General features: G+C 40.3%; 1 protein-coding gene and 1 pseudogene across 1 annotated transcript; both read left to right on the top strand.

Annotated features, from left to right (window-relative positions):
- The first annotated feature begins 1,036 nt into the window (after nt 1–1,036).
- Nucleotides 1,037–17,801, top strand: LOC140288242 (voltage-gated potassium channel subunit beta-1-like). The gene is made up of 12 exons (XM_072379171.1): nt 1,037–1,069; nt 1,709–1,788; nt 2,247–2,291; nt 5,287–5,331; nt 7,309–7,352; nt 9,957–10,043; nt 14,833–14,918; nt 15,447–15,567; nt 15,667–15,761; nt 16,114–16,234; nt 16,384–16,472; nt 16,574–17,801. The coding sequence occupies exons 2-12, from the start codon at nt 1,724–1,726 to the stop codon at nt 16,661–16,663; spliced, it is 888 nt and encodes a 295-aa protein (XP_072235272.1). The 5' UTR covers nt 1,037–1,069; nt 1,709–1,723; the 3' UTR covers nt 16,664–17,801.
- A 919-nt stretch (nt 17,802–18,720) lies between these two features.
- LOC140288243 (PAS domain-containing serine/threonine-protein kinase-like) lies at nt 18,721–25,079 on the top strand (annotated as a pseudogene).
- Nucleotides 25,080–25,082: the final 3 nt, after the last annotated feature.

Below are 25,082 nucleotides of genomic sequence, written 5' to 3'. Positions count from 1 at the left end.
CCAGATGGCTTTCAGCCCAGCATAGAGGTTAGTCTGGTCCCAGCCCTCTCTAACCCTGTGATGCTGGAGCAGGTGGCTTCTGCGGTTAACTCTGCAAGCGTCTCGCTGCCTCCCACAGCTCATTGAGCACTACCGCTCCTCACACAGCCCTCTCCTTCTCCACCTAGTCTGTATCGACTTCTCCTTTGCTAGCTAGCTTCTAATTTCCTCTGTTCATAACAGCATGTGTTAATTACAGCCCCTGTACAGCCCCACATGTATTGTAACACATGGAAAGCATCTTATGGTACAACTACATAAAATGTTTCTTCATATAACATTTTCGTTCATATTTATTTAATCCATAGCCTTTCTTAGTAATCACTTGCAAAGCTTTCATCTACTAACACAGCAATCAAACAGTTCTTAAAGCTCCTGACAAGCTTTTAGATCCACGTGGATATGGAACACTCCTCTTCTTCTCTGTCATCTTTGAGAAGTGAGTCCTCCAAAGAGGCAGACCAAACAAATTCTGAATGAAAAGCTAATTAAGAATATTCAAAGAAATTGCCCTTGATCTTCATTGCAAATCATTATATTTGATTCAAGATTAAAAAAGAAATACACATATCAATGTGTCTCTCAACATGCACTTACTCCTTTGGAAAAGAAAAACATAATAAAGTCTCCATGTAATAACAGCCAACCCAAACTTTCATGTTCTCCTACACAGGAAATCTCAACATGCCCGAGGCACACGGCTACACAATGAGAATGTGTCACATTTATGTAAACAAAATTAAATGCAGTCACTTGTTGTTTAAAGACAAAAACACAGGAAAGTCATAGGGCACTGAGCCTTTTCTCTGTCAATCTGTCAACATTCATTTGGCATTAGTAATTATACCTCAGGAGGCATTTTGTCATGTGTCCTTGCCAAAAATGTCAAATTATGAATAAATGCACATTGAAAATATTTAATTTACATGCAAAAGGTTTTGAGTGTTGGTTGCCTGTGCCAAAACTTTGACTTTTGACATTTTCTTTAACAGGAACATGGGTAACATTTGGAGGTCAGATCTCTGATGAGGTAAGACTTTATGTCAATTTCATTGTTCTGCTGTCACAGCTCTAGAGCAGCAATTTAATGTAACTGGATCTACAGCGGTGGGGGTTTTAGTCGACCATGATATCCATTCAATTGTCAATTTTTCAATTTCACCGCGGGCTGTTAAGTCCCTGGTGGCTTAACCAAGGCCAAGTGGTCAGGTCTCATTCCTCACCGTCACTAGTTATTTCACAGAAGACCTTTTCCAGTTAAATGACCCAGCCTTGAAGGGGAAAAAAATGCTGAATGGGACTTATAAATGGCTGATAACCACTGGGACAAAGTAACCCAGAGACACAAACAGATTCCCAAAAGCAGAGTACAGAAGGAGGATTTAACCATGTCACAACTGGCCTGTCATTGTCATGCTATCTCCCTTTCTTTAAAAAGTGCAGACAAAATAACTGGGTCACAAAGTCTGAGTTGCAGTTTCCAGTAAACAGCTTAAATCAACAAGCAGCTAGTGCAATGTTCCTGGTGCAGCAAACATATTTTCCCTCCTTCAGGTTCTTCTGGGAATTTCTTTGCTTTTTGAAATGTAGTTCAGGTAATCTTTTATTCACGCTTATTACAACACACTGAGGATCATGGGGGAATACTTTTCACCCTCCCGCCTGTCAGGTGGCAGAGCAGCTGATGACTATCGCATACGAGAGCGGGGTCAACCTGTTCGACACGGCCGAGGTCTACTCCGGAGGGAAGTGAGTGATGTCTCCCATTTGTTTTCGCCAACGTAGCACTGTTCTGGCCTTGTCAGCTCTCTCCCCTATAGGACATCAGACATTAGCAACATGCAAACTGAGAAGTACCTATGTCTCTGAAGTAATATACATAATTTTATTCATCATTAGACCCTCTTGTTTATGCTCGCAGCTCAATCTAACCTCCTGCCTGGACATCGTTTAAGTAAATAATGCAGGACATATTACAGCTGTAATCGGATGAATATTCATTTCAAAGCTGCTGGTGAAATGCAGGCATACAATGTAAGATGCATTTCTCATGTATCTTGTACCCCCTCTGGTTTTTTTAATCAGGCATTTATGCTGTAGCTGTGTGGCAGATAATGCTCATGCTCACACGCTGTTAGAATAATAGCAGTCTAATCTCACGTGTGTTCTTCTATTTTCCATTCATCATTTATTTATTTTCTTTGCAGAGCAGAGATAATCCTCGGAAACATCATCAAGAAAAAGTGCTGGAGGTAAAGTGTGGACTAAACAAAACAAACAGATTCCATATAATGTTTGTTTTAGATTGTACATGTGATGTCTCTAAATTTGTATACATATTATGCTCATATTTTACATCATGAATTCCAAATCCATGAGATATCATTTGCTACTATGACAGCAGCCACTCCTCTGATGGTTTTTCTACAAGATTCAGAAGCCTGGCAGCAAGGATTCGTTCCCATTCTGTCACAAGAGCGTTAGTGACAACACTGGTGTTGGTTGATAAAATCCTGGTGTTTCCATTTGTTGTAAAGATGGAGGTTGAAAAAAAAAAAAATCCTTCTCCTTATGGACCACATTTTGTGTGTGGAGTCAGTCAGACTGGGAAAAAAGACTCTTGTTACAGTGGTTAATGTGCATTTTAAATCAAAACATCAAGCCCAAGCCTTGCAATAAAAATGAAGCTGATTTATTTGCTGTGTACACAGATCAGCCACACTCATTGAACTCACTGACAGGTGAAATGAACAACACTGATCATTGTTAAAATTATTATTTCTGTTGGGGAAAGGTGCATTCATGAGGATATAACTTCTACAACCACCCACCTCTGCACACACACTGACACATTTCCAAGAAAGCAGCCTCCACCAGCAAGAGAATGTGAACGTCATCATAAAAACTGCAAAGGCACTGCTCAGAAAACCCAACATTGAGCTCAAGCATTAAGCTAGCCTTCAAAATCCCACACTGAAATCCTTTCGAGCATCCACAGGATGGGGCTGAACACATATATACCAATACATCTGCAGTCCACAGGACGCAAAGGATCCACTGCAAACCTCTCAGAGTCAGGCATGCAGGACAGTGGGTATGATTTAGCATTTGTTCTTCTTTTTTTTTCTCTGTGCAGGGTTAACATTATGAAAGAAAGGCTTACAATATTTCCTAAACCAGATCGGGATCTTTTCCTGTACCTAACCAAGTAGATTTTGTTTTCAACCCTAATGATTTTTATTGCATAAACTTAACCAATCAGTGAATGAGAAACAGGAGCTGCCATATTCATGGCAAAACAAAATGAAACAATGCTTGTGACACACTGGTAAAACCCAGATTTTAACATCCTGCAACCACCACATCCTCTCCTGTCTGCTAATTCAGACTTTGTGGATTGCACAACAGACAGTGTATGGCCCAGGTGTAAAGTACTGCTCTGGTAAGGACACCTTATGTGTATTTTACAGATCTATTCAGTTGTTAATGCCCTGGTAATGAGAATGGTATGTAATTTTGGGAGATTAAATGGAGCATACACAATATTATACAGGGGATTTAAACGCAGTTATGTAAGCTGTCATTGCACAGCTGGACATGGCAAAGGACTGTGTTTGGTTTCATTTGAAGAAGCTTTTTGGTTTTTTTGGTTTTAATTTTACAGAATGTGGAGCTAGAGGTAAAACTATCAGGTATTTCATGAGAAAAAAGTTAAATAGATAGATAAATAGATGATAAAAAGAGAAAAGTTATAAAATCATCCAGAGTATTTTAGTCATTTAGGCACTGATATACTTGAAGCTCAACGCTAGCAGAAGGTTCATGGTCAGAAAGCATGATTTTAGTATTGATGCAACCATCCTACTAACAAGAATGTCATATCAAAGCATTCAGACATTCTTCAGTAACAACATTGAAGGGAAAAGCCCCTGAGACTAACAATTCACACAGTATTAATTTTAGATAAAAAGGCTCATGCTAAGGGTGTTCAAGAAAAATAAATAAATCCCCAAGTGACTGAAGCCAATTCTCATAGTCTTGTGAAAATTAATTTGTTCCAATCCATCTTATAGTTGAATACACAGATGATTCAATAGCATTACCATCTATAGATACACACTGGTAACATGGTCATTAGCGGTGTGCTCAGTGCTTAGAGTGAGTTGTCCAATAACCGCAAGGTTGGCGGTTCAATTCTCACCAATCAAAAAAATGATTGGTGATACTTACAGCTGGAGGGGTGTCAGTCCACCTCCTTGTCACAGCTGAGGTGCCCTTGAGCAAGGCACAGTACCCCCGTGCTCCCCAGGCTCTGTGAATAGCTGCCCACTGCTCCAGTGTATGGCATCTGTCTCTATGAGTGTGTGACCCTGTCCATGTGCATGTGTGTCAACAGGTGCCGACCTGGATGGGTTAAAAGCGGAGGACAAATTTCGAGTGTGTGCATATATGCATGATAATAAATTGAATCTTAATGGGGAAAATTAATTAAATGTTCCAAAACATTTTTGTGATTTTCATTAAATTGTCTTGTGGCTCCAGATTTATGCTAAATTTATGCTATCATTTTATCAAATTTACGTTATCATGAAAAGCAGCCCGTTAATTTTCTCCATATCTTTTCTACAAGGCTCTTATGCTCGGTATGTTTTTATGTTTCTGCTTTCAAACATTCTGCATGATCACAGTAAATAAGTGAAGGTGCAGGAATATTCATCTTACCTACTGTATCTTAGATGGAGATTAAGCACTGATTCACTCTATTCACTATGTGGAAAGATCTGAATGTTAGCGCAACCTGTCACTCCTTCACAGAAAACTTCGGTTTTATCTTATTCTTGCACTACCTAGAATGCATGCACTCCCATACTGCACAGACAAGCATTTCTCAGCATCTCAGGACGATTCTCAGCCTCCCTCTACCCCAACTCTGAATCCGTTTAAATTATTGATCGTTCAAGCATGGAGGATTTGATTATGAGGGAGCTAGATCTTGTTAGAGTTCAGAGACAAGACTCCCTCTGTAAGCCATCATAGTTGATAGGCTCATGTTTGCCAAAGGAGCACAGCCTGTCTGACACTTCTCACTGAAACATGTAAAGTTACTGAGGGACTTTATACAGTGCACAAATTTGATTGCCTTAATTGTCTTGTGTACACACAGTCGTAAGCCCAAATGCAGGCATTGTCACGCTAATGTGCAAATGTGGTTTTGTCTGTTTGATGTGTCTGTCTGCACTCCTTCAGGAGATCCAGCCTAGTGATCACCACAAAGCTCTACTGGGGAGGAAAGTAAGTGTGTCCAGCATGTGGATTTTCTGACTCAAATGTTCAGTCTATTTGGCCAACAACTGGCACGAGACAAAGCTTTAGCTGCCAGCTGTAGGGAGTGGGACATAAGATTAGAAATTCTGGGAAAACCACAGGCACACAGACGGAGAGGACACACTCAAAAATGACAGCATATTTGTGGTCACCCTTTTCGTAACTGTCTTTCCCCTCCTCAGGCTTCTAGACAAATGTCATATCTGCTACTACTCTCATGCAGAAGCCCCCTGAGTTCAGTCTGCATTAGTCACATTCCCTCTTCTTCTTAGTCTTCAGGCTTTCACTGAGGGAAGTAGTGCATCCACCAGTACATCCACATACTGCCTTTGGTTTTCTTTCAATCTGATATAGCTCAGTAGACTAAAACCCAGGAGAGATTGTGTGAATTTAATTTAAGCTCACCCTCTCAGAATACCATCAAGGTATTTCAAATCTCTTTCCACCTCAGATGGATTTGGAGGACAACCCTCAACCCTCAGAACTTAACCCTCAAATATGAAGGCTGTGAGATGGAGGGGTAGTCATCACGCATGCAGTATACATTTGCACATCTGATAGTTGCACATTCACTGCACCTCCTTTATTGTTTGCACAAAGAGTAAGAAGATATGATAATATGGAGGAGGGACAGCATGTTTTACGTTTCTAATAAATTAATGTTATCCCGAGCATGCTGGAGCACCACAAAACAAAGAGAAAGATGGAGAGAAATGTGAAATCAGGAAAAGGAGAAACGTATGACAAAGAGCAGGCAACTGAGGAAAAAGAAAGATAGTGAAATAGAGTGAAAAGAAATGAGCAAAGTGGAAGTTGAAAAAACCTTGAGGTGACTGAATAAACACAACTGTGGCGACTGACATGAGTAGTTTTCAGACAAACCATCAGCTTCAACAAAACAGTTCTGAGTTACTCAACAGGCTTAGAGCTACGTGTCAAGAAAGCTTAGAGATAACATTTCACAGCTACAAAGCTAGATATCTCCCACACAAATTTGTGGAGACCAAGACAAAGCTAAAAGGAGAGTGGATATTGGACTTGTCACATAGCCAAAAACTTGAGGGCACGTTCTACAAGGCAACATATGCTCTCTGATGTTGTTCTAACTTTTCCTCCTCCTTTCTGTTAATGTTTCCCTCAGCTTTTCTGAACATGTCCAAGTCTGCAAATCTGCAGTGCCCAAAGTCTACTACTAAAGGAGTTATTATATGTATCATATTTTCACTTTCACACAGGGAAAGGCAGAGATGCTCCATTGTTTTTACTGCCAAAATAAAATAAAAATTTAAAATTACACACAAACGCATTTTTATGACCAGGTAGTTCTCTCTGAATGAGTACTTCTAGAAAAAAAGACCCAATGACATTAAAATGATATTTCTCTTGGAACCTTTGTGAAATAGAAGTACAAAATTACAAATGTAAGTAATGAACAAAATAATATATCTCTGTAATTAAAATGTGCATACGTTTTGTTCTAGTTCTGCCTTTGGCCTGGCAACAACTGGTCTGAGGTAGTCGGTCCTGTATATATCTATATGCACCTCACTATGATAATATTAAAATGACTGACAAACTTTTTTCATGTGAAATACAGTGGTGATCTGTTCCATGGGTGTGCAAAACAATTTCACCAAAGCCAAGCTAACTCTGAGACCACTTCACATATCACTTGTGATCAGCACTATCAGTTATAATACGCACTGAATTTGCCCACTGCACAGTTGCACTGTATGGTTTGTTCGATAGCTCTAGGCTCAATAGGCAGAATCGAATGGGTGCACTTTTGTGATTAGCAAGTATTTTCCCTGTAGGACCTTGTCTATTGTATTTAATGGTCTGCTTTAGTTATGGAAAGTTATGTTCATATGCATGTATGTGTGTGTTTTCCAATATTAATGTCCTTGACATGCCTGACATGCAATTATTTCCAACCTGTTGCAGAGCAGAGACAGAAAGAGGCCTCAACAGAAAACACATAATTGAAGGTAACAAGTCAGGTTCTTTGCACTCTGAGCTCTGCCGCTGCTCCGTAATCTCCTTCTTTTATCTGTTTTCCTCCCTCTTTGTTCCTGTCTGCAACTATTTTCACCTCTTTGATGTTGGTGCAGTAGTAAATCAGACGTTTGCAGATGTTTTGTCTGTTCGCTTGTAATACCTTTATAAGCCTCTATTTAATAAATGCCTTCATCTTACAGTACTAGCATCAGTTGTATTATCTGTTCTTATCTCCCCTGCTAGCCGATCTTAAGTAGAAATCTGGCCTTAGTCAAGCTTGTAGCAACAAGACTTTCTCACCCCTTATTCCTCAAACAACTCGCCACTCCACAGCGCAATGCACCTCCAGCAGTGACTCAGCTCTCTTCCACATTATTAGCATTCACGGCAGCCTCTGCAACTTTCCCCTGCAAACAAAGGATGGGAAAATCACCTCAAAAAGTCTACTAGAGAAGGACAGGGACAGTGAAAATGTCTGCAGTGCGCAATCAATTAGCTAAACCCAGTTTAGTTGATATCATTTCTGGCAGAAGCTGCAGCATTGCTGTCACAATTGGTGTGGCACATGTCATCACAGGCTTATGCGCTTGCTGAGTGAAACATCTGCTGACACCATTTTCCATGTCAACTGCCTGTCACTGACTCATTTAATTGACACAGTATATTTTACTGGGTATAATATGGTGTCCTAACTTAATGATCCATGAGCTGAGCTTAGATTAACACTGAGGTGACTGTGCAAGAACATGTCACCTCAAGTCTCTCTAAAAATCCAATTGTGTGTTCAACATTTTCCTAAATTTCATGGCAATTTGAGATTTGAAGGACATTTTCATCAAACTTATATTCAAATGCATTATTCAGAATCCAGTAGAGTTGATTTGTTGTTCGGCATCTTTTCCCTGTTCCAAAAATAGACTAACTTCTCAGCCTGTAACTCCAGCTAATCCTGATGGCAGTGGTGACAGTGGAGGCTCAGACTAGGATCCATGTAGAGGGTGTTTCTGGAATTGTGGGGGGTACAAATGACAGAAGTGGTTTTCTAACAGTAGTAGGGAACGTATAACTCTCAGCTGAGATTAGTGGGTGATGAAGAATCCTCTGGCACTAATCTGCCACATACACACTCATGCGTTTCCACTTTTCTGTTGCTGTTCTGTCCTCTTTTGTGACAGCCTCTCGTGTGCGCTTTTCATTTCTCATCTGGTCTTCTGTGTCCGTGTTTTGAATGGTGGTGCTGAGCTGCTTCAATGCAGTGAACGTGACCTTTTTTCTGATCCCTTGTCTACTCCTGTCATTGAATAGTTTGGTTTTCCCAACCAACTTGCAAACAAAATGTATTTATGTAACCAGGATAGAGGATTTTACAGGTGTGAGGCAAGTATCCCTCTCGTACAGTAAATCTTCTTATCAGAATGTGAGCTCAGCTTGAAGGTGATTATCCTGAAAGCTGTCTTGAATACTCAAAAAAAAAAAGAAATACTGAAAAAAAATCATCACTTTGATTGCTGTGTAAAAGATGCAACTAGGTGTCTGCGGTGGTAGCTTCAATTTTTAATGAAACGACCATTAATAAAAGCAGTTCTATCGTTTTCAGTCCATAGTTTGTCTTTTATTGTCGATTAATGTCGATTGTTAGGAGAAGAAGGAGGGAATTTTCTCAAGTAAGCCTAGCTAACACCTACTGAGATCAGGGGGGAAAAAAAGGGTGAATTTTTGCCATCTAAATCAACTCAGACCTCAAAAATATAATTGTGGTCAGCAGCAGGATACGCTAGGCAGCCTGATGCACTAGTGGCCTGTTGAAAAAAAAATAATCTACAATGTATCGCTTGCTGAACTGCTATGAAATATTTTAGGTTTGTGTTTTTTAGATGGCAGGATTTTGCTCATGTTCCTGACACCAGGCAACATTTCTCAGTCTTAACATTACATAAAATGTCTGTGTGCAATTTCATCATAAATATCAGCTTTAAGTGATTTGTAAGTCAAGGTATTCTGTTTTCATTTTTATTTTACATGACTTTTCTTTGCCACATCACTGACATCAATATTTAAAGTGATAAATGATTGCTTTGTTCAGCAATTAAGAACTTGTAATCTACGAAATTTACCAGACTGAACATTACAACTCAGATTTGCATGCAAAGCAAACTGGATCAAAATGTGTTCCTGGTCATGTACAGCGGGAAGGCCTTGAGCCACATATGGTCAAATCTCACTTCGCCACGTTTATGAACATGTTCAACCCATGCTCCTTTTACCTAACTACAACTTTTGAATACCTCTACTTGCACTTTGTTCATGTGTAGTAGAGATAACCATAGGTGTGCTGTAAACTCTAGTTTTTAACTCTAGATTTATCTGTAAATCTAGTTTTTGTATAAAGTTGTTCATATGGCTTATCTATTTGATTGAGCTGGATAAAGAGTTAGAAAGCACTAGGTGAAGGTCAATTCTATGCAGATCTGGGCCTTATACAGTGGACAATCCCATGTGTACTTCTACTCCAGCACACAAAATTCAAATTTCTTACTTCAGCTTTTACAGTCAAGTCTTTAAAAAAAAACATTCCATCTCTTCTCTCGCTTCAGGTTTAAAAGGCTCCCTCCAGAGGATGCAGCTCGAGTATGTGGATGTGGTGTTTGCCAACCGGACAGACAGCAATACTCCCATGGAGGGTGAGTGATCCCATGGGACAAGTGGAGGGTTGGGACAGTGACAACACATGTTGTTCTGTAATATGAGAAGGTGAAAAATACTGATGGTAACACTGCTGTTGCCGGACCTGTGGCTTTGAGGTCAGATAGGAGTGTGTTCCTTTAACACACACACAGGCAATCAGACAATCTTACCTCATCTCTTGTCCTCTATTTCAGTCTGCCAGTCTCCCTCTATTTCTCTTCTGTCTCTGTGGGATCACTAGCTTTCACAGGGTCTCTGAGCTGCACCAGCTCCCAGCCAACCCTGCTCTTCAGAAGCAGGATTATCTGCCCCCCCTCAGGAGAGGCTGGTGTATTTTTGGGCTGGTCTCACTAGATACGAGCCCTACTGTGCGGATGATTCCTTCAGTGCTCTGGTGCAGCCTTTCCCACACATCTACCTCATGTTTCTATTTATTTTTTTCTATAGTCTTCCTCAATTACTTCTCCCTTGATGTGGCAATCACAGATACTTGGGTTCCTTTCCTGGCTTTTCACACAAACTCCCATCCACAGGTTTTGACTGATATTAAAAATATCTTTCAATCTCTCCTCCTTTGCCCCCCTTTCTTCCTCCTCTGTGAGACAGCTGAATGTGGGAGGCCAATCTGTCATATTTAAGGTTCCACGGGCCTTGCTGTCACTAATGATACTGGTGATTGGCAGGTAAAGCCCCACAGACTTCTCCATCAAATCTTAGCCATTGACAGCTGATGTCACAAAGTCTCATCTGATTGACAAAATAATTGATATAGCGTCAAACAGGATGACAGGAGGGATACCAGATGAAAAAATGTATTGGAAAATTGACAGTTCTGAATTGTTTTTCTATGTAGACAAAGCAGTATGTGTGTATTATTTTTGTTTTACACAGTTCAGTGGTAAAAAAAAGGAAAGGACCACCATAAAATGAGGAAACATTTGGATATTCCTAGAGATTTAACTCTTGACATTTTTACCAAGGTCTCAGACTTCAGCTTATGTGATGACAAGGATTTGTTCTCAATTATTGCTTGAAAAAAAAGGCCAGCTGATGCAAATTTCAAAAACTTTATAGTATGACTGTTCAAGCCTTGTCCGCTAATCAAGAGCAATGGGCTCGTTTAAGCGGGAGACTATTCCTCTGAAGAAGAAAAAAAGCAGGAGAAAGCTTTGAAAAGTAGCAAAGTGTTAACAGTTGGCCGTTTTCCACAGTTTTTAAAGTAATCATGAATCAGTAGTTAAGAGGACTGTTGGAGATCAGGTTGAGACTACCATGAAAGATTTTAGAGACAACTGCTAATTGGATTAAAAGGACAAATCAAATCGTTCTTTGACTTCAAAACACTCCCAGGAAGATTTTTCAGATTCTGCAAAAGAACATCTTAACAAGCTTAAAGCCTTCTAGAAACAAGTCATATGAGCTGTTAAAGTTAAAAAAAAAACAACAAAAAAAAAAACTGAATGGCCATAATCCACAAAGAAATGTTTGAAAAAAAAATCAAAGAATTGAATTAAAGCAGCTCTTTAACTTGTAAGTGAGAGGGTGGTATAATCATGATTTGGGCCTGTGTTGCAGCCGGGTCTTAGCAGTTAGAAAAACTTTTTGCTGATAATTTGTGATATTTACTACAAAATTTTGCACGTTACCATGTAATTATCATTGCCAGTTGCAGAGCGGATGTAGATTGTTCACGTTTGCTTCATCGTTCACGTCAAAGCTGCTAAATCGCTGTTCTAAATCATGGACAGGATAAACATCTTTAATTTGAGTGTGGTGGCTTGTTGACACTCACTAAGCATCCAAGCAGCACTGTTGGTTACTCCCTCTCCGTGAGCATATGCAGCACATAGAACTTGTTATTCACATGTCAGAGGTATCGATTCACACGCCCACATCAGTGACTGAAAGTCAAACTGGCTTAACAACATCATTAAAATGCAAAAGGGAGCATTTGAGATCTCCAAGTGACATAGAAAAAATGTAGCACTGACTAAAAGGTGCATCTGCATGCATTCATGTTTGTTTTTGTGACTTTAACTACCTCCGACTATGCGTGAGACAACTCGTGTCCCCTTGGGGACAAAAAAAAGTGATGTCATGGCAGCAGAGTCTGCTTTTGTTACCATCACTGCTTCCTTCTCCTATAGCCGCATCCTCCTCTACCTCCTTCCTATCCCTCTCTAAATAGATGTTTTGGTCTTTTTTACTTACATTCTTTGGAAGTATACTGACCCAATGTGTCATAAATATACAATCTCCTCCTTATTTGCAAGGCTCTTACTCCAATCTTATCACTTCTACTGTGCTGTACTGTTGCAGCTGTTGGTTACAAGGCAACACTCTGTAAAAGTTTCCCCAAGCTAACATGTCATCAAATCATTTAATTTATGAAACACTCATTACAGCAAATATAATGAAAATGGGCCTCCAGGAGATGAATCTATGTCATGTCAATTTAATTCATTGTATTAATAGGTACACCATGGCTCACAGAGTAAATTGTCTTAGGTGCCACACGATGCCGCTATCCAATCATTCAAAATCCGATTTTACTGCACAGAGTAATATGAAGCAAATTGAATTCATTCAATCAAATGAATATTGAATCATATATATATAAAAAATAGGTAAAGAATAGGATAGAAAGGCAGAGAAGAGGAAAAGACCCATCAAGAACCCCCCACAACCACCACACACACACACACCTCTTTAATTTCCTTGTCACACTACATTTAAACTTCCCTCTTTCCCTGACCACAAAGCGAGGCATTTTTCAGCCCTTCAAAGTTTCCTGTTATCTGACAGCCATGCTAAGTCCTTAGAATTGGAATCCAGAGTGAGGAGAATCGACGACGGAAGCTAAACAAGTACTGAAGAAAAACAAGAAGGCAAGGCAAGTACTACAATATAACTCTCTATGGAACACAGGAGTCAGCCTAACTGCCACTGGGGAAGTGAGACAGTCTGGCGAAGGCTGGTTGCTCCCGCAGCTCTTTAAGACTGTGTCTTGATGAGGACAAACGAGGAAAAAGGTGGGAAGGCAGTAGCAATCCAGACTCTGCCCCGGACTTCCTAGAAACCTGCTCAGCCCCACCTAAAGCCCAGAAACTGCAACAACAACACAGCCAAACATGATCGTGACACATTCATCAAAAAAGAAAAAATCTCTCACATCTGTACAGACGAATATGGAGATCGGTGTGTGTTAAATTCTTTCTTCTGGACTGTACAGAAGGTCGGCTGTCACACCTGCCGGCTGAAGTTGAACAAATCTCCCAGACTCAGAGGTGTGTTGCTGCTGTGAGAGGGCTCAAGGACAAGCAGATGCTGGCTAACATCCAAATGAATTTCTGTTATATGCATGCAAATGAGTCAGCTTTGGAGATGCAAGCAGGTGGATTTTGATACCTTTGTTCGGACCCAGTTTCCACTTTTTAGATCTCCTGTCGCAAGCCTTAATGCCATGAATTGATTGCTCGTTGTATAATATATGCTAATCTTCACATCTAAATTGTACATGAAGCTCATATGTGCAAATGCATGACAAAGTATTTGACTCACACACATGTGCATATGGACACAGCTTCACCCTCCAACTGGGTTTTTTTGAGATCAGTGCTGATAGTGATTGCTGGAACTCTCACCTGAGCTCCAGGCACAGTGTGCCTTCTGTTGTTGGAGCTGATGACTCACCGTGGCCTGCTGAAAAGTAGCTTTATGTTAAGACATGAATGTTGCTGTAAATCAAGTTGTCGTCTTTCCCTCCTGGCACTGAGGTGGATTATTCATGTATTCTCAAACTCTGTGAACTGTTTGCCTCTAAGTTTCCTCCTTCACTTTTTTGCCTTCTGTCCTTACATCTCTGTAAATCCGGTCTTTTCTCCTTTCCTCCCTCCCTCCCTCCCTTTTGGAGCAGGTGCACAGTTATTCCGCTGCCTTCCCACATGCTTCAACCCCCCCCCCACACACACAACACACACACACATGCTCACACTGACTTACATTTTTGTCCAAAGAGAGAGGTACTGATGAATAGGAATTACATTTTTTTTTTCTCTCTCTGTTACTCCCTCTGTTGCACATTTTCCAGCATTTGCATTGTGCTCATGTAGCAGATGTTTCATTGGTGTATGCAAGTTACACATACCACTTTGTTGTTGTTCAGCAACTAGGGAGTTTGTATATAGCATACTAGAGACACTTAGACAAAATAAGAAATGTATTTCCTTGTATAAGTAGAGATGTCCTTGGTCCAAAAGAAAAAGAAATGAACAACTTCACGATAGTCTGCACAAAAACAGTTTTGTCTCTCCTCTCCTCCATCAAGCATTACATCCACGCAGCATCCTCTGGCATGAATATGTAAACTGCCGCGGGACCTGTGTCTGACTTCTGCAGCGTCAGTTTAAACTTGGAATGATTTATTGCGCTGGATTAGCAACATGCTGCCAAGACTGAATGGAGCTTTTCATTTCACCCGTGCAGCATTTGACCACATTAGGTAGTGTGGCAAATCATTTCTGCCTATACATGAATTCTAAAGGAGGCAAACATTGAAAATGCCAGCTCAATCTTTTTTAAACTTTTGATATTGATTGAGAAGGAAAAAAAAAAGTCAGAATCTGAAATTCTCCTGAAATATCATTTTAAGATTAAAAGGTTGCGAATCAACTTCAACACAAGTCTTGTTTTGAAGGTGGTCTTCCAATTTGCAATAATGGTGCCACCTACTGTCCAGTGATTGTTAATTTACTTATTTTGGTCTTCAATATTTTGTTTCTACAGAGATAGTGAGAGCAATGACTCATGTGATCAACCAAGGGATGTCTATGTACTGGGGAACTTCACGCTGGTCTGCTATGGAGATTATGGTAAGTGGTTTAAAAAAAGACATGACCCATCCCACAAAGATAAATTCCAATTGGGCAATACATGTTGACATTTGTTTGTCCCTGTTAAAAAAATAGGGTGCTTTTTAAATACCATAAAACACATCTTACAACAAAGAAATGTTCAAGACAGCAGATACAGTTGAAAATGATATTTCTGTCCAGTCTCATTGAATAAACATCATCCAACGAGTTGCTTTGTGTTTTCTGTCAGCTAAACAAAAATATATGACCAATGCAGTGAAATAGAGTTCAGCAATAGTTTGGTTTATGATAAATCAAATGTTCTGTCACGGCTTAGGCTGTCAACACTGTGGAATATGCCCAGTTTTCTCTATACTGTAGAGGCTGGTATGAAATCCAATTAAATACTGAGTGAGCTACTACAGTGAAAGACGGCTCCATATGCACCACTGGGAAAAGATAACAGTCATTAGACATTTTGTGCATGTTCCTAATCTCCGTGACATTTTACACCTTTCTTGTTTTTCCTTCTTCACATTTCATTAGGAAGCTTATTCCGTGGCCAGGCAGTTTAATCTTATTCCACCGGTGTGTGAGCAGGCTGAGTATCATTTCTTTCAGAGGGAGAAAGTAGAAACTCAGCTTCCAGAGCTCTACCACAAAATAGGTAGGTGTGTGGTAAATTTCCGATGCCCTAAAGCTTTTTTAAAGAGAGCTGCCGCAGATTCTCTTTTTTCGTTGCTCAGTGGTCATTGTGTTATAACAGGCGTGGGTGTGGTCTCTTGGTCTCCTTTGGCCTGCGGAATTATTACCGGGAAGTACGAAAATGGCATCCCAGAATCCTCCAGGGCTGCCATAAAGGTAGAAGTTGAATTTAATTTGGTCATCTCTCCGGAGCTTTATACACCCCCTGGCAAAATTTGTTGAATCACCTTATTCACAGGATGTTTAATAAGTTGGAATGTCTAAAGAAATAAATGTATCGTGGTTATGACTAAAAGTCATGAACATTCTGGCTTTGTAAATGTTTTTGGATGATGATGATATAATGAAGCTTAAACAGCTGAGTGCACATTCTCCTAGAGTGGTGATTACATAAGTTTTTTTGCCACGAGTTGTAGCTTGAGTAGCCATGTAACATAATCATGTTCAATTTTTTTTTGCCTGTTTTTAAACCACAATTCTTAAGCTTTTTCTTGTACTGCTTTTGTAGCCATACCAGTGGTTGAGGGAGAAGGTGTTGAGTGAGGATGGGAGAAAACAACAAGCCAAACTAAAAGAACTGACTCATATTGCAGAGAAGCTTGGATGCACTTTGCCACAGCTAGCCATAGGTAAAGGATATCTAACAAACTGGACCTTGCCTTGATTTCACATTTCCTGAATTTAAACTCATAACGTGAATGATTTATAGACATCAGTATATTTCTGCCTTTACAATAACTATGAAAGACAATAATATTCCACTGTCACTGATCCTTAGCTTGGTGCTTAAGAAACGAGGGAGTGAGCTCAGTGCTCCTGGGGTCCTCCAATCCAAGCCAACTTACAGAAAACCTGGGAGCCATTCAGGTAGATTTTAAAGCCTTCTCAAAGTCATGTAAGCATTTGAGTCATTGGTCTTGCTGCACAGTATTGCCACCTATCTTGATGTGCTCTTTCATTGTTTTCAGGTAATTCCCAAGGTTACAGCAGGTATTGCCTCAGATGTGGATCATATACTGGGCAACCGTCCACACAGTAAAAGGGACTACCACCATTAGGAATGAACCCCTCCAAGTGAACTATGCTCAAAAAGCTTATGAAAGCTCACTTTCCACAGCCATGGCACCTTTAGTGTGCGCCCAGGATTGCTTGCGTGTGTCTGACTGTGTGTATGTGTGTGACTGTGCAATGTGTTACGCTTGGCTCTTACCACTCATTAACATACAGTGAGCTGCTTGATGACAAAGCATGCATGCTACGGTTATAGCAACCACACACAGGACTAAACAAAATTTAGCAGATCCACCAAGACGATTTCCTGAGTGAAAACCTCTTTCACTCCAACAAACTGTCCAGAAGGTGCTGAACCACAAATTCATTGAAGAAAATGATTACGAAGACATATCATCAATGTTCAAAGTACTTGTGTGAATATGGCTGTTAATGCACGGTTAGGAAACTTTAGCAGAACTTATTACCTCCAAGCATCTCACTGACCTCATGACAGTGCAGAAAGCTTTAAAAAAAAAAAAGATGATCTGCATCAAAATGTACCTTATGCTGAAGAATTTTTAGCTTGTACTGTGTTAAAAAGAGTTAGCGATGTTAAAATTGGTTCCTGCTCTCAGAGGCCTGGAATAATATATCCCATTACAGCTGGAAATTGTCTGTAAGTTTGATAAATTGGACTGTACTGAATTAAATAATAAAATGATAATAAAACTCACAATGTTTTAGTTAACACCAAGAGAGCTAAGTTTAACAAAAATATGATTATCTGTACTGATTGTTCTAAATATATATATATAAACAGAAATATATATATTCATATATATATGCACTGTTATATATATATATATATATATATGTGTTTTATATATACATATATAAGTAAAATAAAAATAGATACAACATAAGGGGTAAGAAGACAGTAGACTTATATATCTATATCTATATATTATTTATTTTTTCACTTATAAAAAAAAACCTGCAAAGCTTGGGGATAACAAATAAAGCCATGTGATTAATATAGAGACTTAAAAAAAATGAACAACATATGGACCCACGCAGTAACTGTACCTAGAACATGCAGACTTTTTACCCAGCTTCTCCCAGATGGCAGTTTTATGTAATGGGTTTATCTTTGTTATGTTCTGTTCTGTTCGTTCAAATATGTACGTGGTGTTGTTAATCAGATTTGTACATTAAAAAATAAAAAGCTTATAGCTCTAATGTGACACGTTTTAGGGTTGTTGGGGTTTTTTTGTTTGTTTTCAAATACAGATTAAATCATATATAGCATATAGTCAGGGTTTGCTTTGCTGGATTGAGAGCTGCAACAGGAAAAAAACAACCTAATTTGAAACACTCTTGCATAGTACTGTTCGTTTTTGGGGTGTAATCTGTGTCTTTCTGTTTAACAATAACACTGAAGACATTTTCTCGCGAATATCTAATGTTCTTTATCCATTTTTTTTTTTTTGTTTGGCTTCCTGTGACAACGTTTCCATGGAAGCAAAGGCGGTCGTTATCGGTTTGTTATCCAATGAGCTCTCCCTGTTCAGGAGCCTAAAGTTTGATTGGCTGAATGAAAATATCCCCAACTTCCCAGTCGCTGGCGCCTGAAGCCCGCGGTTTACAAAATAACAATACGGGATGAAGAGAAATAATAATAATAAAGTATTTTTTCACTAAGACTGACACGTGTGGATGTCGACGACGAGCTAAGACCACGGTAATGTAGTGAGGATAAAGTAATTTCAAATAGAGGGTGAAAACGTTGCTGCTTTAGTGCCCGACAGAACCGAGCAGGTTTGTTTGTATTAGCATTAGCAGTGAAGTTAGCATATGGTAAGCTAGCCAGATAATGCAGGGGAGGCATCCTCAACTTGTTACCTTGTCAACTAACGTCAACTGAAACTGCCCTGCCTGGCTGTAATATATCCTACCCTCTAAGAAATACAGACCGCCATCGACTTGAGGTAGGTGTTTCTTTGATCTAGATGATAATTATCTGTATTATCAGAAATGTTCTCCGTTGACCCATTTCCAAACAAGTGTCTCTATAATCCACTCATCCGCATCTGTAATTCAATCAAGTATAATTTCCAGGTGATAAGTCGTAATGTCGCTGTCGACTGAGGCTCGATTTGTGGCCACCCAGAGCACGAGAGATAAAAGACAGACTATTTGTGTGGCACCCGACCTCTCCTCTGGTCCCTTGGAAGATGATTTTGACTTGAATAAGTCGTACCCATGTACTCGGAGACCGACGTACAAGACCAGCCTACAGCGTCGTCATTATCCTGGTTTCATAACAGGTTGGACTAATTGTTTTGATTGTAATTGTGTTTACAGCTCTCGTTAAAAAAAAAATCACAATCTGTTTTGTTAACCAGTTTTCCCGGAAACACAAGTGACCAAATTTTCTTTGTGCTGATTTAGTTGTGTTCTAAATTAAATATGTTGACTGTTTTAATGACTGTGGACATGTTTCAGTCAAAACTACCAATATGAAGACATTGCACTAGGCTAATAACTGTTGTTGCTGTGTTCATTTTGACAATGAGAGTGAGTAATCCCCTATTTTTGTTTACAGGTTTGGACGTTTGCACCTCCGTGGCAGCAAGAAATTATCAACTCTCTTGCTTACCTCCTGGCTCCCAAGTTTCTGCAGTTTCTCTGCCACACCCGACAACCGCATCAGAAACAGAGGAGAGCCTTTTCAGTCTGCTTACCTCAGGAGATCTTGGCCTGTCTGGATACCCTTCCACTCTAAACCCAAACAAAGTCATTCTAACTGTCTCTCGTAAAACCAAAGAGGTACTGTGTGTGTATTAACTGTGAGCTGTGGTTGCTTAGTAGCACTGGTTAAACACGTTCTCAGATAAAGTAACTATCAACTGTAAATGTTTTTGTTTTTTTTTACCATTTGTTTGTTTTTCAGGTTTTGTCAGCAAATGAGCAGGCAGGGAAACTCTTTGAGTGCTCCACTGAGGAACTGATTGGAAAGAAGCTGTCTTCTATCTTAAAGAAAACCAGTCAGGTCCTGGAAGAAGCATTGGAGGAAGATTTTCCTCTTGCAGATGGAACTGTTGTTGCTTTATCTGGAAAAGTGGTATGAAATATACTATGTTTAGACTTTATTTTTTTCACACATCATGCTAATTTTCATATCAGTATCTCTAATGTCCTGCACTTCTGCTGCAACGATCTGTTTGTGCAGGTTTTACAAGTGTGTTTTGTATGTTTATTGGACTGATTCAAAAAAATATATATATTTTTTTTTATGTAGGTCGATGTTGTGACAGTATCTGGAGAGGTGCCAGTTTCGGTGTGTACCCACAGACAAAACGAAGAGCATTGGCTTGTCATGATGGAAAGTGTAGAGAGGGTATCGGCTTTTTTGTCCTTTTCACAAGATGTAAGTATACTCTTATCTAGCAATCTTGAGAGTGGGATCCTCCTGTTTATATTTACTGAAATTTTGATCTTTTACACTAAAAATTAAATGTATGATAAATGTACACGTTTGATACTATTTCTAGGGCTGTATCTTAACCTGTGACCAGGCATTTGCATATCTTCATGGATACCACCACCCTGAGGATTTAAAAGGAGTGTCGATTAAAGAGCTGATTCCCTCTTTGCAAATCCCTCTCTATAGTCACGCGTTGCCCAAAGTAAGCATGCTTTACAACTAAAACTATTCCGCTTTGCAGAGAAAATGTCCCATTCTTAACCATGACTGCTTTGCAGTGCCTGTTTTGCTTGAGGGCCTCTTAGCAGACAGAAAATAAATTATACCCCTCAACTTTCTAAGCTCGGGAATTTCATTATGCCACCGTGTCTGACTTTGCTTTTATGTCTTCCTTCTCTCAGATGCTGAGGGTTCAGAGAGTGTCTGGGAAAAGCAGAGGAGGTGCGTCAGTCCCACTCTGTGTAAAACTTCAGGGTGCTGCACTATGCGGAAAACCTCAACACCAGAATGAGCAGTATGGTAGCACCTCAAGAGAAGATCTGGAACTCTCTAATGGGGAACACAAGCAACGTGTGTGGAAGACTGAAACTTCACAATGTGAGCAGCCTCATAGTAAGGAGCAGTCATCAGGTGGGTTTTGATTTAATTTTTTTAATTGAGAGTTTAATCATGACTAAACTGGGACCTTTATTCAAACTTCTGGAAGAAACTGGTGCATAATCCACCGCACTGCGCTGTGACTGTGTGACTGAAACCCGCAAATATTGAGTTGTGAGATGTTAATGGGTCCAGCTGTTCTGTGTGCCAGTTGAAAAATGTCCATGAAATTACTTGACATTTGCATATTTGTTCAGTGTTTAAACATTTTTAGGGATTTTGAAAGCGCTACTGTGTTTTCTGTAAACCTGCATGCTAAATATGTGTCTGGGCCTTCACAGAATTCAAAGTGGACGACATCATTTTCTCCCCCAACCCACCACCGGAGTACTCAGGAACAGTTTGGGTTTTTGCTCCTCTGAGCGGCCTTCTTATCCTTCGTCCCGATGGCTCAATTTTCAGCATCCACAACCATCTGGCCCTCAGTCTGTTTGGGTACAGCAAAGACGAGCTGCTGGGAAAGGTTAGCCGCCGTGATCAGCTGATATAGGCTGCTTGGACTGAGGATCACGCCAGCTCTCATTTCTGTCGCTGCTGCTTTGTCATCCACAGAGTGTCACTTTCCTGATGCCTGGTTTCTACGAATGGATGTCTGACTCAGACAGAAAGGCTGGCCTCCTCTCTGATTCTCATTTGGAGGTGGAAAAAAGTCCAGTCTCATTCAAAACATCAAGGAAATCTGGTGAGCATCTGAATATATCAGTGAAAAATTATAGCAATGTAGTGTATTTTTTTTTCAAAATATGAACTTCAAAATGGCTTCCTGTCATGGCAGTGCTGTTAATATCTTTTTATATAGTTTTACTTTGACCCTACAGTATCATTCATTCACACTGTTTATTATTTTGTTATTTTTCTCCTTCTCTTTACTTTAGAACCTTCCTCCCTGGTCGCTGGAGACATGGCAATGGTGCAGCAGGCTGTCCAGGGAAGGAGCTCAACAGGAAGAGGCAGGATCTTCACTGGAACCACCACCACCAGGCTGGACAAACAAGGCAGCGCTCTGTCCACCATCTCACCTCCTGCAATCTCCTCCACATGTGTAATTATGTAAGTTAATTACACGTGATATGGTAATGGCATTCATTAATTTGTCGGCTGAATGCGTGTATCATATTGTGAGATTAGTGTATCGCTACAGCCCTAGTCTTGAATGACTGTATATCTTGATTCTAAGATTAGTGTCACAGTGTCTGATGTGTCCTCTCTCATGCCACGTGTTCAGCAAATAAAGACCCATCATATTCAGTTGTTTTTTTTTTTTTAAAGCAGTTTTACATTACAGGGATTCATGACATTTATTTGATTTTAAACATTTAGTGAAGGAGATCACCGTCATCATTCGGTGTTTTTGATCGTCTTGGACCTTTTTTATATGAGAAAAAGTTAACCTTGCTGTAGTTTCAGAGTTCTTCTGATTTTCACAAGTAAGTTCATAAGTAATTAAGCGCATCCTTTTCTGTGGTGTTCCATCGCGTTAATACAGTCCAACTTGCATATACATCGGTAACGGTTAGGTTTCTCTTCCAGTACATTATTGGCTAATTATGCTCTTTCATATGATCTTATTCTTGATCTTTTAGTTGATTTAAAAGTGAAGATCTACAGCTCCTTGCACAAACTCTGATCAACCCATTTCTCCAAACTGCAGGAGGATTTTACAAGTCTATTAATACCATGACCGTAGAACATGTATAAAACTTTGCATCTTTTTGTGAGTATTTGTCCTCACAAAAAGATGAGCCATTTCTTAGTATTATGTAACTGCATCATTGCATTTCAAGTTGGACTTACGATATGTATTCTTAGTATGAAATGATCAACTGGATTCAAACATCCATTCTTTCTTCAGGGCCAATGATACTACAGAACTGATGGCGGAAGCAGCCCCAGGTAGCTCCCTTAAATGGCCAGCTGAGCAGTGTGGATACAACACAGGCGCTCCTCAAGACCTTTACCTGGGTGGAACCTCTAAGTGAAGACTTCTGCCACTTGGTTCCCACTGAAGCATCGCGCATAACAGAGCAGAGTGGCTGAATGATGTGGTCCAGAAAAATAATGCACCTACTCTCAATATTATACCAGGTGGGATGTGGTTATATTGTTGTTTTCTTAGCTTTTGTTTGTCTGTTCCTAAACTCAGACACAGGTCAGACTTGGACCATGTTTTTCACAGAGATGTTTTTTCCTCTTTTGTAGGTACTCCAGATCAGCATGGACATGGTGTTGAAACAGGAGGTGGAATCTGCACTGATGTAGGAAAAGACTGTCACTCGTGTGCCTCGGTCCTCCAAGACTCAAGTTTCGAGGTCATCTCACTTGAGAGCAGGTGAGGGGAGATGGTTTTCTGCTATGTGGTTGCACTGGAGTCCTTAAAGCCACTAACGTACTAAATCTAGAATAGTCACAAAACTGTAAACATTCTGCAGCAGCACTAAAAACACCTGCGTGTGTAAATACAAAATTAATTGTGACTGGTTTATTGAACCTTAATTTCCAGATCTTCCTCTGGCTTCTGCGAGAAGTTTGCTGGCAATGTTGGTTCTGATCCTGTTCAGGCAGAAGACCTTTCTTCAGTGCACACAGTGGACTCGGCAAGCTGCTTCCTGGACATCAACAGCAATGGAGATCTGGTTACTCTGGCATTAGCCGAACTAGACCTGAGTGGTAGCTTAGGAGCTGCTCAGTGGCGGAGAGTATCACAATGACAGCCAACACTCTATGATATCTTGCGATACAGCTGAGCTCCTGCGGACACCCTCCCCGTGTGTGGTAGGGTCAGACCAGGAAGCAGAGTCTGCAGAATCTGCTGAGACGGCGTTCGCGGCTATGGGGCTCAAGAACGGCGCGAGTGAGGACCCAGAGAAGGAACACCACGAGCAAGACCAGTGGGCAGCTCTCTCTGCTATTCACAAGGGAAAGGGCCAAGAGTGCTCTCCACAAATGAATTCTGGGACTCAGTCACAGACCGACATGCCTGCCACGTCAACACCTAAGAAACAGAAGATTAATGGACACAATCTATCGTCACACACTCTACAGATACTTGAGGGACGAGTTGAAGGGAATGGATACCACAGGGATGGCACAAGAATAGGTTGGTAATAAATCTGTATATTGGTCTGTTTTTCCACCAAAAAAAAAAGCATAAACATAACAATAACACAACTCATCTCTCTCTAGAATTGCAGTGTGATGTCCGGATGACTAAACTCCCCTGACGGAAGCTTCATGTTCTGTGTGTGGATCAGCAGGTCTGGCCAGCAGGGGACATTGTTGCACACAGATCGATCATTTAACGATCAATCGGGAGTCAGTCTGGGAGAGGTCAGATACACCATAGATCTTTTTGAGTGGGCACGGCGCATTGTAACAAATTGCTATACATCAGAGTGATTGTTCTACTTTTATCTAATTTGGCATTCCTTCATTCAGAGGATCGCTGAGGTCAGCCAAGGGGGAAGCGCTGCGCTCCACGGTGGAGCTCGAACATTCTCGAGCCTGTGACGGCCAGTTCAGAGAAGAGTACCAGCCACTCAAAGCTGTGGGTAAAGGCGCCTTCGGTTTCGTCTGGAATGCCATAAGACGCTGTGATGGACAAGAAGTTAGAAACATTCTTATTTATGCAGAAGCACATCTTAAACATGTCAAAAAATGTTTCTTTCTTTCTCAAGGAGGATAAGATTGTGATGATATGTCATCTTCGTTAACTTGAAAATCTACAGGTGATAGTGAAATTCATTAGCAAGGCCAGGATAGTGAGTGACTGCTGGGTAGATGACCCCATGTTGGGAAGAGTGAGCCAGGAGATTGCCATACTAACTCGAGTGCAGCACCATAATATTGTCAAGGTAACGGCTTTGTCTCTTCAGGGCATTTAAGTCACAAGCTGTCAGAATCTTTTATTCGTATCGCTCTGTAATCTGCACCAATCTGTCTGCACGTCTTCAGGTGGTGGAGGTGTTTGAGAATGGGAGTTACTTCCAGATGGTGATGGAGAAACATGGAGACTGTTTGGACCTTTTTGAATTCATAGACATGCAGCCGAGGCTGGATGAGCCTCTGGCGAGCTACATTTTCAGACAGGTATGTGAAATGGCCCTAAACTATAGAAGTAACAGGAGAATGGAGTCTGCAGTGTGAAGAGAGATATATTTGTTCCCTGTTGAAATTTATGTAATGTCTCTTTCTAGCTTGTGGCAGCTGTGTTCTACTTGAGGAGCAAGAACATAATTCACAGGGACATAAAAGATGAAAACATCATAATCGACAAATGCTTTCACATTCGACTGATAGATTTTGGTTCTGCGGCGATATTGGCTCCCAGCAAGCTCTTTTAC

The sequence above is a fragment of the Leuresthes tenuis genome, unplaced genomic scaffold (assembly GCF_036924035.1).
Source record: "Leuresthes tenuis unplaced genomic scaffold, fLeuTen1.0.hap1 SCAF_265, whole genome shotgun sequence".
Classification (NCBI taxonomy): Eukaryota; Metazoa; Chordata; class Actinopteri; order Atheriniformes; family Atherinopsidae; genus Leuresthes; species Leuresthes tenuis.
The sequence above is the reverse complement of the archived record's forward strand: the minus strand, read 5'-3'. Positions and strand labels throughout refer to the sequence as shown.

What these genes read in the sequence shown, in the direction of transcription:
- LOC140288242 (XM_072379171.1), top strand. Translation starts at nt 1,724, where the DNA reads ATGACTATCGCATACGAGAGCGGGGTCAACCTGTTCGACACGGCCGAG. An exon ending in CAGCAATACTCCCATGGAGG is followed by an intron (nt 10,044 to 14,832) that starts GTGAGTGATCCC and finishes TTGTTTCTACAG; the next exon opens with AGATAGTGAGAGCAATGACT. An exon ending in TTTGCCACAGCTAGCCATAG is followed by an intron (nt 16,235 to 16,383) that starts GTAAAGGATATC and finishes ACTGATCCTTAG; the next exon opens with CTTGGTGCTTAAGAAACGAG.